This window comes from Adiantum capillus-veneris, chromosome 18 (assembly GCF_014529385.1).
Source record: "Adiantum capillus-veneris isolate H3 chromosome 18, ASM1452938v2, whole genome shotgun sequence".
In the NCBI taxonomy this organism is placed as follows: domain Eukaryota; kingdom Viridiplantae; phylum Streptophyta; class Polypodiopsida; order Polypodiales; family Pteridaceae; genus Adiantum; species Adiantum capillus-veneris.
Window position 1 is genome coordinate 89,053,478 of NC_140948.1, and position 16,604 is coordinate 89,070,081.

Below are 16,604 nucleotides of genomic sequence, written 5' to 3' on the forward strand. Positions count from 1 at the left end.
ACCCACAAGCTTTGGGTCTTCTCAGGGTTTTGTCTCACGAGCTTTATGCTCCTCCAAAACTCCAAGACGAAAAAGCACATTCAGGGGCACTAATGATATGTATGAAATATTTGTGTTTAAAGGCACCATGTACACGGGTTTTAGACACTGCGTATGCACCAAGTATACAGTAAGACTACCCGTCAACATGAGCACACACAGATGTGCACCACATTTGCTATGTATGTGTGTTTTGCACCACTAGCCAAGAAAGATACATCCTCAACAAATCAAACCGACGACGCCGATGAAAATCAATTAATTCAACATGAAATGAAGATGACAAGAACGACCATTGATGAAGAAGAACGTCGTCAACACATGAAAATGACAACCAACATGAGGACTACGACACGACGAACCAGGATCACATTACACTAAGGATGTATGATATTGAATCCCTACATACTACATTACCCTCTACACTTGCATGATCTATCCAAATGTGAGCAAAACATGATGTATCCAGTTTGAGAACCATGTTTATGCATCCAAATGTGAACCCATGCATCTACCTAAGGAAGCCTTGTATGAACCATGACCTGTTGAATCCATTGAGATTCACGCATGATGTATCTTACGCAATCCTAGGATGAAATCAGGTTTAAGGGGGCGATTGTTAGGGTTAAACCTACTTTCATCCTATGTCTATGTGAATTGTCCCTAATGGTGCTACTCTCACACAGCCACCTACATGCCACTACCTCTCATCCAAGAGTGTCACCTCCCATGCCATGTATTAGGACATGTGGCTCAACATGTGGCTTGAAGCTACACTCTCATAGTGCTATATAAGTACATAGCTCATTATACAAAATATATGCATCTTATCAATCTACTTATTTTGTGTTAATTTGTACTTTGATTGCTTACAACATTTTCAAATTAGCACGTTAACTTGATGTTTTAATTATGGATGCAACTCATCATTATCCGCCTTAATCGAGCCCTACATTCACCATGGTTCATGGCGTACCGAAATGGCCGTACCGTCCACCAATGTGACTTTTTCCTCCTCCCATTTCCTGAGCTAGCCCTCACTGTACATATCTTCGTTTTTTCATCGGGAGATTCTCCCCACATGCTGATGTAGCCCTCTCTAGTAGGAGAAGATTGTAGCCCTTTGGGCAGTTTTTTAACTAATGGAAGGATCTTTTCTTGGAAAAATAAAAATCCTCTGCCAACTTCTTCGAAGTTCACCAGATTTCCAAAGCCAAGCGCCTTGAGCTCCTGTGTGCCCTCTTCTAGTTTGTGGTGGTGGGGGGGGGGGGGGGGGGGGGGGGGGGCGGGGGCTTAAATTAAGCGCCCAACTTGTAGGTTGCAATAAAAATTGCTGCAGACAACAGTTGCCGAGAGAAATTATCTGCATATGAAGCACCTCATACAAGTGAGTTTACTAAGTTATTTCTAATTAAACATTTGAGCCAGTATTTAGCAAGTCGTGGGATTTTTCTGGAGTCCTGCCCGACCGAGCTTTAATTCTATATATAAGTGACCCTAGGGGTCAATTCTCAAGAACAAGTCAAGACCATCAACATTCACAGCCCAACATCACATGGGCAGCAGTACCACTCTCTAGCTTTTTGCTAGCAGCATCAGCCCATTAGCACCCTAGCGCTTTTACATTCCTCAGCATCCCGCCAAAAGGTTGCAGATTTCAGCCTCCTTACATCAGCATTTTCAGCCAGAAAATCTTCACCACCATAGTCGTCATCAGTTTGCAGATTTCAGCCTAGAAAGCCAGCCTTTTCAGTTAGCAGCCATCATCTTCCTCGACATTAGCAAATCAGCCCCGTAGTTGCAGGCCCCAGCCAGATAGCCTAGCATTTCCAGTTTTCAGCCCTTAGCCTCGCACATCCAAGCATCTACCACAAGATCCCATCAGCATCTCAGCATCTAGGACCATTAAATCAGTATTTGTGCAATCTAAAGAAAATACCTCTCTAGTGATAGAGAAGGGGGCCTTGAAGGGAGGTTTGGGACCCCATCTAGTGTTAGTCTTCTCTCTCTCTCTCCTTCACTCACAGAACCTTCACTTAGTGTCATTCTCTCTTCACTTAGTATCTATCTTTGCACATCTCTATGAAGTAAAAGGAACCTTGAGTATCCACTGAGCACTCATCCTGAGCATTCACCATAAATCACTTCCACTACGCACTACAAGTAGAACCCGGATATCCAATAGCCCGGTGCTTTGTCTCCTACTCGGATGAAGGCTCTTTGCTATCCATGAAAAAGGACTCCATGCTGTGTGCAGCGATCTGTCAGTGCTATCCTCCCCCTCCCCACGAGGTCTGACATGCATGAAGGCCTCCCCATGGTGCCGGATGTCTAGTAAAACCACCCCAACCTATGTTGGTTGCTTACCAGTTTATGATCAATTTACTCGACCAGCTGTCAAGATGCCTCAAAAGGTTTATATGAAAGGCATTCGGGAGTCATCTCTCAAGACTATCAATTAGGAAAATGTCTGAAACAAGGCCTCCACGAGCATAGATGGGGAAGTAAAGCCCGCACTAATGATCTTGTGTGGTATTGAGCGTCTATTGTGTGTCATCCTTGCCACTGTGATGACCTAAGGTTGCCTTATCTGAGTCCAGCAATAGAGCTAAATCTGCTGCCCATACTGCTACTGCATACATCAATGCAGGAGCGACTAAGTATTGAACAGCCATCCCTTTGTCTCGGGCCATGTACCTGTCTGCATCCCTTCTTCAAAGCGGGTTAGTTGCTCCCTGTTGGTGTTACACACACGAGGGGTCATACATAAACCAGATTTTGTGGCTTCGTCCTGCACGTGGCTGTAAGCAATATTTGGGTGACCCCAAGGCCCTGCCGAAAACTGACTCTCATTTGGCGCTGAGTTTGCATAGAGATTTGTCAGGGTGCGTGAAATGAGAAACACAGCTCCCATTTCTTACATGCCTCCCCTTCACTAGTTCAATTTACGACGAGCACACGCAGCAGTGCCGAAACAACCTAATACTACTTTACAAGTAGAAAAAAGGCTTGGAGCATACAATTTCGTAAGAAAGGAAACCTGAAAACAGAAAGATATGAACCCTAGAATTTTGTAAAGCAGGAAACCTATTAAGGTAAAACCTAGTAGCTCCAATGAAATTTGGAAGTAATCCTGACCTTTCCAGATTTTGTGCTTTCTGTCATCAATGCCTTATCTGTCAAGGATCCAGAAGCCAAAGGGCTGTATGCTATTAGAGATATATTCCTCTCCTATCATAGAATAACAAAGAAAAATTAGCAAAGGAAAATGAACTCCAAGTTAATTTTCAATTTCCCGTTAATTTTCAGCTGAAAGTAGCAGATTTGAATGCTTGAAAGACGTGAATAGTAAATGTCCACCTTGCATGCTGTTAGGAGTCCCTCTTTATCTGGATTTCTATGCAAAAGACTGCATTTACAATTGAAATCTGGAATAAATAGTCATATCCAGAATATACTTAGAAATAAACTCTTAAAATTAGTTCCAAGAAATCCTAAACCAAAGGTACACAGCATATAACTTGACACAAGATTCGGTTGCTAAAACATCAAACCGTATGTTGTAACTAATCTAACTCTCTGATGTTTGGAAACCCTGTGGTGATACAATATAGATTACAGCACTAGACAGGATCACTAGTGCATGGGATGCTCACTTGCTACTCACAAACTCTTTCGCTATATTTAAAACAAACGAATTCATTGAATGCATCTGAAAGATTGCAAATTTTGATCCATCCTCAATGAACTTATCATAATCATGATCGTGAGAAAAGCCTTACCACACAGTTGTTCAAGAATCTTGAAGGCATACGCAACACAGCTAAATCAAGACAAAAGATTTTAAGTGGAAAGCAAGACAAAATTTCACCACATGTGCTGCTGTTCGCACGGGCATCTTAGAGCTGGAGTGTGCCAACAAGGCAATGACAGCTGAATTGAATGATTCTGTTTGTGATGAAAGCAACAGTTACGGAGTCATTTGTGTTTCACTTCCTTGGAAGATAAGGTATGCCAAAATTTTGTGTGCCATAGGATAAGAAAATTGAAGAGAAATTTCCCAGAAACAGAAGGATTTGATACTAAACACCAAATTGTTGGCCTGGTGTATCTCAAAGAAGAAATACCCCGGTATCAGAACAAGGTATGTATGTATAGACGTGTTCACTTCAGATATACAAGGCAAAGAGGAAAAGATAGTTATTGCTTTACTTGAAACGCACTTGATTGGAAGCTAATGGTACGCCAAATTTTGCAAGTAAGTCATCAGCTTCTTCCATCTGCAGATAATAATTATGGTCAGTGTAGCTTTTTAAAATTCAACCAAGTCAAAATTTAACAACTTTAGTAATGCTCCATTTTAAGATCAAAATAAGGCTGAATTTAGAGTCTAAGCAAGATACAATTAATATGTAGGAGCTTATTGGGGCAAAAATTTGCAACCAAAAAAAATATACTTATAATTCCACAGATTTATATGAAAAAAACAGTGTGAGCTTTAACCACATACTTGCAAGAGACGAAACTGTCATCCTCTAAAAATGATCTGAACAACCATGCATGAACTCATTTACTTCTGCAAGCTAGATTCTTGCCTTGATTTATTTTCTTTCCGCCTTCCCTTGTATTTCTTTTCTGTCTGTTCCCATAGTTGCCTCTCTTGTACAACGCTATTTCCAAAGTTCAGTTTTGTCTCTTGCAAGTATGTGGCTTAAGCTCAAAGGGTTTCTTTTTTCCCATTCTTTGCAAGGGGCACCAATGGAATGTGGCTCTACAAGCTCCCAGTGTAGTCAAGAATGGTATTCCCATTACAAGAACTTCACCCGAGAAGTCTCAAGTCTTCCTCATTTCTTTTCAAAGGAAGGAACACCAAAGTATGCAAAAGAAAACACATACAGTTACATGCACCTATAACATTTCTAGCTGCATCATTCAAGAATGTCCATATCTTCCCCAAGCTTTGTTATAGTTAAAGTCAAACATCCAATCAAGCAAGAGGTTTTTACAAAATCTCTACTCGCTGATTCAAAATAAAGGCAGAGAATAAGCTACACTAAGTTGGATAGTGGGATCGTCGAGTGTCAAGTATCCATCCTACACACATGACATGACACAAGCCATATTCACACAAAGACAAGCAAAGAGAGCGGACATCAGACTCACCTCCCAGCCCTAGAGCCGACACGGGGTGACCCACGAGCCTGGGAGCCTGCAGTTAACGCGCTAGCCTCTACCGCAAGGGCTGGTGTCCCATACCATCAAGCTTACACCAAGCACGTGTGTGCTTCTTAGCCTCCCTTTAATTAAGGGTGCATTCACATGCAAGGTTGGTTCACAGTGGTCAGACATAGCCCAGGAGCCAATCTTGGCGTCAGACGATGTAACACCTTCCCCCTTATTTTTAGTTGCTGTCCTCGTCAATATCCTCGGTCATAACACTGGGAAAAAGATTCTTCGACGATCTAACTGACTCCCAAGTAGCTTGAGATTCAAGACGATGCTTCCACTTGATCAAATATTCGGGTACAATATCTTCTAGACCCTTTGATCCGGAACCGGTTTGGGTTCGACAAGTGGTGTCTTCCAAGTTCACGACTTCTTCGGAAGGAAACACTAAGTCATCCTGTCATAACTGTTCTCTTAGACGTCTCACGTGGAACGCGGGATAAACAGCAATGCCTTGAGGCACGTCCAACTTGTAAGAAAGCCCACTTATCTTCTTTGTGATCTGAAACAGACCACAATAGAGAGAAGATAATTTTGAGCATGAACCAATTCGGATTGTTTTAGAATCCTTCGGTAGATACCGTGACATCGGGAGACATATGCTCGTAGCATATTCTCCATGGTTTGATTGGTGTGTTCAGTCTGTCCATTAGTTTTTAAGATGAGATTTGAGATGACCTGCACAAGCGCGTTTCCAATTCCTGGAAGACCGTTTACCAAAAATTGCCATTGAGTTTCCAATTATGATCACTCACAATTTCCTCTGGCACACCATACAATTTGTATAAATGTTCCACAAGGAGCTAAGCTAACTCATGGCTCTTTACAGTGGAACGTGTAGGGATAAATCGTGTCATCATCAAGAGTCCATCGACAACGATCCAAATGGCATTGTGACCACGGTTGGTCCGGGGTAATCCAACTACAAAATCCATAAAAATACTTGACCATTTACTATCTAGGGTTTGCACAGAATGTAACAGCCCAGTAGCGTTTGACGTTCAGCTTAATTGAGCTAACATTGTGTGCATTCCCACACATACTTTTCAAGCAAAGCTTTTATATGTGGCCAATAGAAATACCAGCCAACCAAGGCTGAAGTATGGTATATACAAGGGTGTCCTGCACTTGGTGCATCATGAAACTCAAACAAAATTTGCTTGCGGATATCCTCATCAATAGGCACGCACACTTTGCCTTGCTTGAAAAGTAATCCATTCCTAATGGAATACTTCTCCGCTACCTCTCTCTGTAGCCAACCTATGGACCACCATAGCTTTCCGGGCTTCACTCTCTCTTACACTTGCTACCAAATTTTACCAAAGTGACGATCATTTTGGCAGCGCCCTTTGAGAAAAAGATATAAATCAATCAAAAATTCAGCAAATGAAAGAGTATTTACCTCAAAGATCCTACCAAGGGCGTCGGCTACCATATTGGTAGTGCCCTTACCATAGCGTATCTCAAAATCAAACTCTTGCATGAGTTTTGCCCACCTTGCCTTTCTATCTTCAAGGTCGGATTGATCACAAAGATATTTCAAAGAGTGGTGGTCTGTCCATACCACAAAGTGGGCATCATAGAGGTGATAGGCGCCAAACCTTCAAAGCATAAATGACCGCCAACAATTCCTTCTGTGTGGAATAACGCATTTGTAACTCTATGAGCTTGCAACTCTCAAATGCTACAAGCCAGCCATCTTGATATAGAACAATGCCTATTGCACAGTCTTGCTATATATTAAGATATCGTTAAGGAACACAACCACCCACTTTCTCACATACAGACAAAAGAGGTCATTCATCATCTATTGGAATGTGGCAAGAGCGTTGTTTAACCCAAAGGGTAAAACCAAGAACTGGTAAAGTCCATATCATGTATGAAACGTGGTAGCTCCCTCTAGGAGTCTAACCTCCTTGTCGGAGTCATGATCCCGAGTAGACACCGCATGTATGAAAGGTGGTAGCCTCCTCTGGGAGTCTGACCTCCTTGTCGGAGTCATGATCCCGAATAGACACCGCATCCTTTGTCGAAATCATCTCCATTCCTAGCTTGCACACCTCATGCATAGACATCAGATAAAATCCCACCTTCAGAGCATAAAGTACCTTGGAGATATGCATACCCCCTTTGCCACCATCAAGGATCAACTCCATAGATCCCTCACTATGAATAGGAATTTCAAATTTGTCGCCAATGAAAATAGTACCACAATGTCACCGCATGTTGGACGACAGTTCCTTTGAGGGTGTCATGTGCTGTGAGACACCACTATCCTGAATCCAATCACGACCATCTCGAACCGCAAGAGCCGTCGCAACCTCCGATGTCCTGGAGAGTCCTCCGATGGTAGAATCTCTAAATGGAACAAAGGCCGGTGATTGCACCACTGCCGCTGAAGAAGTCGAAGCATCTCTAACTCCCTTTGAACACTTCTGCCAACAATTGCCCTTTTCCCCACAATGATTTCAATGTCGATCCACCTTTACGGCTCCTTTTAAGCATCACTCTTCTTTTCTTTGTTGTTTCTTTTGTTCTTACCCTTCGGCTAGTTGTTGTTGTTGTTGTTTTTGAGAAAACCCCTCAAGGATTCGAAGCTTGACGTCTTTCCGGTATTGAATTGCTCCTCCTGGTACAACAACATGGAACAATCTCATCCCAAGAAATAGTATTCAACTGGCCACTAGTAATCAACGAAGAAAAGAAATCGGTATACCAAGGAGGTAACTGGGTCAAAAGCTGGAGGCCATGTCCTTTGAACTCATAAGCTTTCCCAGATGAAGTATCTCCTGGTGAAGCTCTTGCATCTTGTTGATGTGATCCTTCATGGATGAGTTCTTTGTTTCCAAGCTCCTTAATTGCACCTCTAAGGCTATCCACTTCATTGGAGAAACTCGATCATATAGTGAAGAAAGCTGATCTCAAACCAACTTTGAGTCCTTCATCAATCGAATGTGACTGATGATTGATAGTGTACTATTGAGGATTATAAAAGAGCGGATTTAAACATTGACACGCTCCCATGATGTCGCTCCCGCAAGATCCTTTGGCTTTTGAAAGTTGCTCATAACAAAGCCTCCAAGCTCGTAAGAGTCGAAGACCGCCATCATGGTTGCTTTCCAAATGGCATAGTGGCCGCCATTCAATTGCCGATCCGAGGGAAAGGTAGGTTGGAGTTCTTCGCAAAGGTGTAGATGTCCTAAAAAAATGTCCACAGGATTGCACAATACCGAACGGGTATGTGATTGCAATCTAGAACATATATGTTATTTGCAAAAGAGCTTGCAGAGCATCCAAAACCTTTGGCTAGGACCTGGAAATCAGTGAGGAAGCTTCGATGGGCTTCTCGTCCATCCCAAACGTGGACTGCATAAGCCTAAGAAGTCCCTCCATTTCCGCCAATCAGGTTCGAATAGTGGTCACTTCAAACTGAATGAGTCCCTAAAAAAGGGCCACACAAATTTAAAGAGATAAAAGATGCCTGATCACGGGCTGAAAAATGGGACATGCGTGTAAAGCGGGAGATGGAAAGGAGAGACATCTGGACAATGCCCGTGCGTGTGTGTGGAATCGGGATGAAAAACTGGTGTTTCCTCCATGCGTTGATACGTGCTAGTGGCGCCATTCTCCTGCGAACAAGCGTCGTGTGACGCCATGGCGCTCAGGTAAAGACAATATACGGGAGTATGTAGCACAAGCTTCATTGGAAAAAGCATCCAAGACGTAAAATATAAGAAAGTAGTAGTAAGTAGCAAGGGAAAGAGAGAGCGTAGGTGACAAGATGAGAGAGATTGTCTTTCACCCGTGAGATGGGGTTGCGATAACGTAAGTGTTATGCCCACACTCGCAGCGTGAGTGAAATAGAGAGTAGGGGGGAAGAAGAGGCTAACCCCCCTAGAGATCGACGGGGCGGTTCCAACTTACGGCCGTCATTGAGTGAAAAAAGGTCCAAGTGCAATGGGCCACCCAGTTTGCTAAAAGGGCTTATTCCCACTTAAGTTTGAAAAACAATGTTCGGCTGCCACTTACTAAAAAAATGGTCACTTAAGTGTAAAGGGGTTAAAAGTTTAACCCTTGGGGTGAAGGGGCCAATAAAAAACCAGGTCCTTGTGAAGGGACCCTTGCCCCCCCTACTTTATGTCTTTTAAGACCCAGAAGTAGGACACAAGTTCCCCCATGGTGGGTTGGTTAGTTGAGCATGAAATGAAATCATATCCGTTGGATCTGGGTTCAAGTCTTGTTGGCTGCTTTGTCTCATATTGTACCCCTGGTGTGGCTTCCCATTCACACCCAATTTTGATACACACAAAAATTTTGCCGTTGTCGTGCGTCGCCCTCGGAGCTCCAATCATGGCGCAATTTTTACGACAAGTAGGCGTTGCTCCGCTCTTCTCATTGCGCCCATTAAGCTTGCAAACAAAGCATTCAGCCGCCGGCAATTTGCTTTGCGACTTAGGTGGCTCTAAGTTGGCCCCTCCCCTAGTCTGGAAGTAAAGTGGCGAGCAAAAAAAGGATACCGCCCTTGTTGCACTAGCAGATTGCGTGCGCTGACCATGGGCGCCGTCTTGTACTCGCCACCCTTGTCCCCTGTCTATCGCCCTTGGACTGCCGCCCCCCTGCTCGCCGCCCTACTACACGCATGCAATGCTCCGTTGCACCTGCGTAACACTGCTGGATAGTAGCGCATCCCCTGTCAGCGCTGTTGTGCCACATCCCAATCTGCCCTGCCACACCTGTACTATGCAACTCTGCCGCTGCAGAATTGCCTGCCCTGTGCGGCACGGAAACTAGTGAGCAACCCCATGGACCACTTCGTATCAAGCACAACACTAAAACAAAATTCTCCTCTCCTCCATATATCTACAAAACATACTCCAATGAATCAATTCCTCTCGCCACTTGCATACGGAGGGGCTGCTGTCACAAAGTGATGACGTGGCTAAGGACAGCAGAAACCCTAATTTCTGCCAGAAACCCTAAAATTCCTGCAAACCCTAATTTTTGCCAAAAACCCTAATTCTCGAAAATCGCGGAGGCTATTAAAAAATAAATAAAAAAATTTGAAAATGATGAGCGACGCAGATTTTGCTTTTTCTCTACAATATGAGAAAGAGAGAGAGAATGCTTTTGCTTTCAAGTTTTGACTCTCTGTGAGAGAGAGAAAGCAATTGCTTTTGATTTGAAGCTTTTGGGGCTCTGCTTTTGGGCATCCCTTGTAACCTTTAAATTAGTGGTGAGGACCTCACTTCTCAGAGCATCTGGACGCAGAGTCTGAGAGTGAAACCCTAGCCACTCTCTTGTACTTTGATCTGATTAATATAAAAAGAAATACCGAAAGGGGCGCCAGTTTTTGGGGCTAGGCACGGAACTCCGCCGGGCCAGTGAGTGTACATCTATTGTGATCTGTGACTTGTTTTGAAGTGGTTATTTGGTGCTGTCGCGGTTGATTCTTGACTTGGAGTGTCCAAGTCAGTTACAGTGGTATCAGAGCACGGCTGATTTCTCTTCTACGAGAAAACCAATCCCCAATTTTTTTTTCCGCGGCACCTATGGCTTCACGCAAGGATCAGTCGACTCCCTCTGCATCTGGCGATGCGGGCATGGATCACAACGAAGATTCCGGCAGAGAGTATGGCCCGCCTTGGCCTACTCAGACGAAGCGGCGAGAGATGGAGCGTTGCCAGTTGATCGACGATGCAGCAAAGATGATGCTCAATTTTGCCAAGGACCCGAAGATGGCAAAATATATGAATCAAACCTCTTTGGAAGAGGTACAGACGGAGTGGCAGAGAACCACAACACCACTCCCGAAACCCGCTCTCAAGAAACCTTCTGCCTCCAAGAAAATATACGGAGAAGGAACTGGAGAATGTGGTTGATGCACGGATTGCTCAAATTTTTGACGCGCAAAAGAAAGCCAAAAAGCACGGCAAAAAGAAGAAGAAAAGCACTGACTTTCCAGGTTATTTGGGTCGTCACTCAACTTTTGACAAGGCAAAGAAACAGAAGAAGCGTGTCAAGTTTGAAGGCTTACTCAGTTCTTCTTCTTCTTCTGACAGTTCTTCTAGCTCTTCAGACTCGAGCGAAGAAGACAGAAATAGCAAAAAGCGAAGCAAGACACAAAGCTTCGGAAAGGGCAAGAAAAAGGCAAAGAAGGCTACATCTCGCCCAGAGACTGACAGTTCTACTGAGGACTCGTCTACAGACAGTTCAGATTCCGATGACGGAAAGTTTTATGCGAACAATAAGGATTTTTACAAAGCTAACTAGTATGACTTTCTCATAGATAGAAGCAAGAAAGTCCGAGAGTTTAAGGAAGGTGGCCACTCCATCAAGTTTGATACTTTTTCATGATACTCAAATCATTCGAACGCTTTGTCTTTTATACAGCAGTTTGACATCGCTTTCGCGGGAGGTTGCTATTCAGAGCACTCCAAGATTCGGAGAGCTGCCTCTTACTTTAAGAGGAATGCTCGTACTTGGTGGTCCACGCTTCTTTTAAACAAGACTGCGCCAGTTAAATGGCTGAAATTTAAGAAGCTTTTTATTTCTTCTTGGTTGACGCAAGAATATAAACGACATATACGAGCTGCTTGGAACCATCTTCGGATGACCAAGAAAGATACAATCAATGCTTATTGTGAAAGATTCTGGAGCTCTTTTCTACCCGCCTCTTCATTCAAGAAGATCTCATTCAGAGAACAGATTGACGGTTTACCTTGGGTCTACCTACAGAGATCCGAGATCACTGCTTGGAACAGAAGTCAGCTTCTATTGAGGAGTTGATGAGTCATGCGAAGCGGGAGTTTGCCATTCACTCTGGCAGTCTGACCTACCCCACAGATGAGGCCATCACACAACGAGCCGAACAGACTTCTAGGAATGAAAGTAGAAAGAAACAGAGCAACGCAGAGAAAAAGGATGCACGACCCAAGCTTACTCCTGAGGAGAGAGCTCGCTTCATCAGAGAGGGGAAGTGCTTTCGATGCGGGGAACATGGACATATCTCCGCGAAGTGTCCTAAAAAGGCACAGAAAGAACAAAACGATAAAGACAACAACAGGCCTAAGAGTTCGAGAGCAGCTGAGGAACGTGGCAGAAAAGGCAGATAGAAAAGCAGAACTGGTACCACATGGCGTGGGACTTGCACCAAATCAAATGAATGAAGGTACAAACTTTGCCGCTTTTTGGGGCAAAGTGAAGGATCAGGAAGCTCTTTTGAAGGATCCAAGGCCAAATTCTTTTCACTTGGAATTGGCGGCTCGATTTGGAATTACGCCCGACAGACTGACGCCACAGACGGAGGTAGTTCGACTGGCACCCGGATGGGATGTTGCCATTACACCGAGCATTGCAAACTTCGTTTGCAATGACAAGGGTGTTCAGGGCACGCGAGTGACGTTCTACTCAGGATCCCTTGGTACCACAAGAACTACGCCATGGTTGACTACCGGGCCAAGAAAGCGACTTTGATAAATGAAGGGCTTAGAGATTGTACTTGATGAACTTCAGTTTCTTACTCATTCTTTTGGGAGAGAATTGAACGATGGATAAAGGTTCAATATGTTTTGACCTGATCAAAAGAACGCCAAGATTTTTCTCCACACTCATGCCCATTGCTTTTCAGAGGGCCTGAAGATCAAACCATTGATCTGATACCTGGAAGCACGCCACCGAATCGGCCACCTTACCGTGTGAGCCGAGTACAGAATGAAAAGATTATGAACCCAATGAAAGACCTCTTGGAAAAGGGTCTTGTCCAACCTAGTACTTCACCGTATTGCTCTCCAGTGTTGTTGGTTTTGAAGAAAGACGGATCTTGGAGAATGTGCATCGATTATAGCACTCTCAACGAAATCACCATCAAGAACAGATTTCCGACTCCTAGGATCGATGATATACTCGACAGGTTACAGGGATCCTCCTGCTTTAGCAGGATTGACTTGAAGAGTGGGTATCATTAGATCAGGATAGCGCCAGGAGATGTCTACAAGACAGCTTTTCGGACGACTTTTGGGTTATTTGAGTTTTTGGTGATGCCTTTTGGCTTAACCAATGCTCCTGCGACATTTAACCGGATGATGGACAGGATTTTTTGAGAGTACACGCTATTTGTTGGCACTTTCTTTGACGACATTGTTTTCTCCAAGAATGAGGCAGAAGACAGAGATCATCTGCTTCAAGCCTTTGAGGCATTACGAGATCACAAGTTAGTGATTAATGGAAAGAAAAGTGAATTTTTCCTACGAGAGATACACTTTTTGGGACATAGTGTGTCAGCAACAAGAGTGCAAATGGACCCGGCCGAGATAGAGACTATCCGTGATTGGCCCGATTTGAGGAATGTCCATGAAGTTAGAAGCTTCTTGGGATTGTGTTCGTACTACAGGCGGTTCATACGAAAGTTTGCAGAGGTTGCTTCCCCTTTGCATATCTTGACACAGAAAGGAGTACCTTTCTCGTGGGGACCCACAGAGGTGACTGCCTCTCAAACATTGAAAGAGAAATTGACTACACGACCAGATTTGACTTTGCCAGACTTGCTTAAGTCATTTGAAGTATTTTGTGATGCTTGTGGTCGTAGTCTGGGTGCGGTCTTGATGCAAGAAGGCCATGTCATTGCTTACGAGAGCCGATTGTTCTCTAGGCCGTAGATGACAGCACAGATATATGAGAAAGAGCTTTTGGCAGTGATCCATGCTCTTACTCAGTGGCGGCACTACCTACTCGGAGCGGATTTTACTGTCTTTACAGACCATCAGAGTTTGCGCTACTTCTTGTCGCAGAAGCAGCTTTCGGAAAATCAGATGCGGTGGGCGAACATCTTGTCACAGTTTCACTTCCAGATTGTCCATGAGCAGGAATAGAAGAATGTGGTGGTAGATGCTTTGTCTCGGAAGCCGTTGGATCTGGCTATTTCTGCGATACATCATAGGAGCTTCGAGGATATGGTCGATCAATATGCCACAGATACAGATTTTGCAGATATTTTCACACGGATACGCGATGGGGAGACAGTAGCAAGATACTCCCTTCGGGAAGGCTACTTGATGAAAAAGACTATGTTGTGCGTTACACAACCGTTGAGGGAAAAGGTTATGACTGAATGCCACTGTCCACCTTTTACGAGTGACCGCGGCATTGCTACCACCATGAAGGGGGTAGAGAGATACTTCTTTGGGCCGAGACTCAAAAAGGATGTGGAAGAGTTTGTGCGCAGTTGCTTAGTATGCCAGAAGGTCAATTTTGACAGGCATAAGGCATAGGGATTGTTAAAGCCTTTACCCATACCCACCCGCCCCTGGAAAAGTATTGAAATGGATTTCATTTTTGATCTCCCGAGAACACAGAATGATCACGATGATTTTCCGATTACATGGCGCGTCTGAGACGATTGTCTCCAACAGAGACCCCAGATTTATGAGTTTGTTTTGGAAGGAAATTTGGGAGAACATTGGCACGCAGTTGCAGTTCTCGTCATCGTTCCACTTGCAGACTGACGGGCAATTTGAGATTGCCAATTCAATGATTTTAGATCTATTGAAGTCTTGTATCTCGGATTAGAAGACTCAATGGAAAAAGAACTTACCTTTGGTGGAATTTGCCTACAATAACACGATACACTCTTCGACGGGGAAGACGCCATGTGAGATTGTTGAAAGTACAACGAAGGTTCCATCCTTCCTGAGCACGAAGATTAGATATTTGAAGCGGATGAATATTCGCGAGATTTGGATACGGCTTTTGCCAAGGTTCGCGAGACTTTGCAGGAGTCTCAAGAGCGACAGAAAAAGGCAGCGGATCGCCATCATCGCGACTTGAAATTGAAGGAGGATGATTGGGTGCTCTTACGTTTTGAGAAGGCATGCCTACGAAAGAAAAAGGGAAAGGAGAGGCTTTTTCCAAATCTTAGTATGCGATACTACGGACCTTTCCAGATCACTGACAAGATAAATTATGTCTCCTTTCGATTGAAACTGCCAGATACTTGGAGGACTCACAATGCATTGCATGTGAGTGTCTTGAAACCTGTTAAGGGTGATGTGCCTGATGATGGGGAGCCTGATGAGCAACCCGAAGTGGAAGAAAACGAGGAGATCCTTGTTCATGAACAGATTTTGGCACATAACGATACGAAGAAAGGTAAAGTCCGAAGGCGGTTCTTGGTTAAGTTCAAGAACTTTCCTGCATTTGATGCGAAGTGGATGGAGGAGGAGGACCTAGCAGATACTCCTCGGATTGTGAAACTTTACCTCGATGTTTTGGTTTAGCATAGTCTACTCCAAACGGAACCTAGAATTCAGCTTGGCCGGAGATCTGGTGCAGTGGGATGCACAAGAGGGGAGTCACTCCGCTCCCTTGTCAACAGATGCCTCGATTTTGATACTAAAGTCACTGATGTCTCTTTGAGCTTCAGGGATACTGAGAGCTGACAGTATTCTGCTGGATGACTTTATGAAATGGAATTCCTGATAATGATACTGATTTGTTCTTGACTTCTTGTGAGTGCAGGAACTGATAGACGAAATGACTGCAGCATTTTGGTCTAATTGATCTCGAAGACATGGTTGCAATAGGGGTTAGTCAATCGGACATCGTTGAGGTCCTGATTGGACCTAGATGTGATTGCTAGCTACATTGCCGATAAATCATGGTCTAAGATCCGAATGAATGTTGAATGTCATGTGATGTCCTGTGATGTCTGGTGCTATCCTGTGATGTCGTGTGATGTGATTGTCGATTTTATACATGTGCCAGATGTGTGTTCCTAGTACGTAGGTACTAACAGTCAGTGTCTACTAAGACGGTTTATGGCTTTTGTCGGTTTTGCAGGCGTAATCGCGGTCGATTACAATGCTTTAAAGAGGGGGGTATGTCACAAAGTGATGACGTGGCTACAGACAACAGAAACCCTAATTTCTGCTAGAAACCCTAAAATTCCTGCAAACCCTAATTCCCGGAAATCGCGGAGGCTATTAAAATTTTTTTAAAAAGAAAATTTTGAAAATGATGAGCGACGCAAATTTTGCTTTTTCTCTACAATATGAGAAAGAGAGAGAGAATGCTTTTGCTTTCAAGTTTTGACTCTCTGTGAGAGAGAGAGAGCAATTGCTTTTGATTTGAAGCTTTTGGGGCTCTGCTTTTGGGCATCCCTTGTAACCTTTAAATTAGTGGTGAGGGCCTCACTTCTCAGAGCATCTGGACGCAGAGTCTGAGAGTGAAACCCTAGCCACTCTCTTGTACTTCGATCAGATTAATATAAAAAGAAATACCGAAAGGGGCGCCAGTCTTTGGGGCCAATATCTCTAGGCACGGAACTCCGCCGGGCCAGTGTACAT

General features: G+C 44.0%; 1 protein-coding gene across 1 annotated transcript in view; it reads right to left on the bottom strand.

The window, feature by feature from the left end:
- LOC147436000 (putative oxidoreductase At1g06690, chloroplastic) overlaps nucleotides 1-16,604 on the bottom strand; it is a 134,560-nt gene that overhangs the window by 44,401 nt on the left and 73,555 nt on the right. The window contains exons 6-8 of the mRNA XM_086488908.1: nucleotides 4,252-4,319; nucleotides 3,400-3,448; nucleotides 3,178-3,270 (exon numbers count right to left, since the gene is read on the bottom strand). Coding sequence (XP_086345034.1) covers nucleotides 3,178-3,270; nucleotides 3,400-3,448; nucleotides 4,252-4,319 — 210 coding nt within the window. The remainder of the gene's footprint in view (nucleotides 1-3,177; nucleotides 3,271-3,399; nucleotides 3,449-4,251; nucleotides 4,320-16,604) is intronic.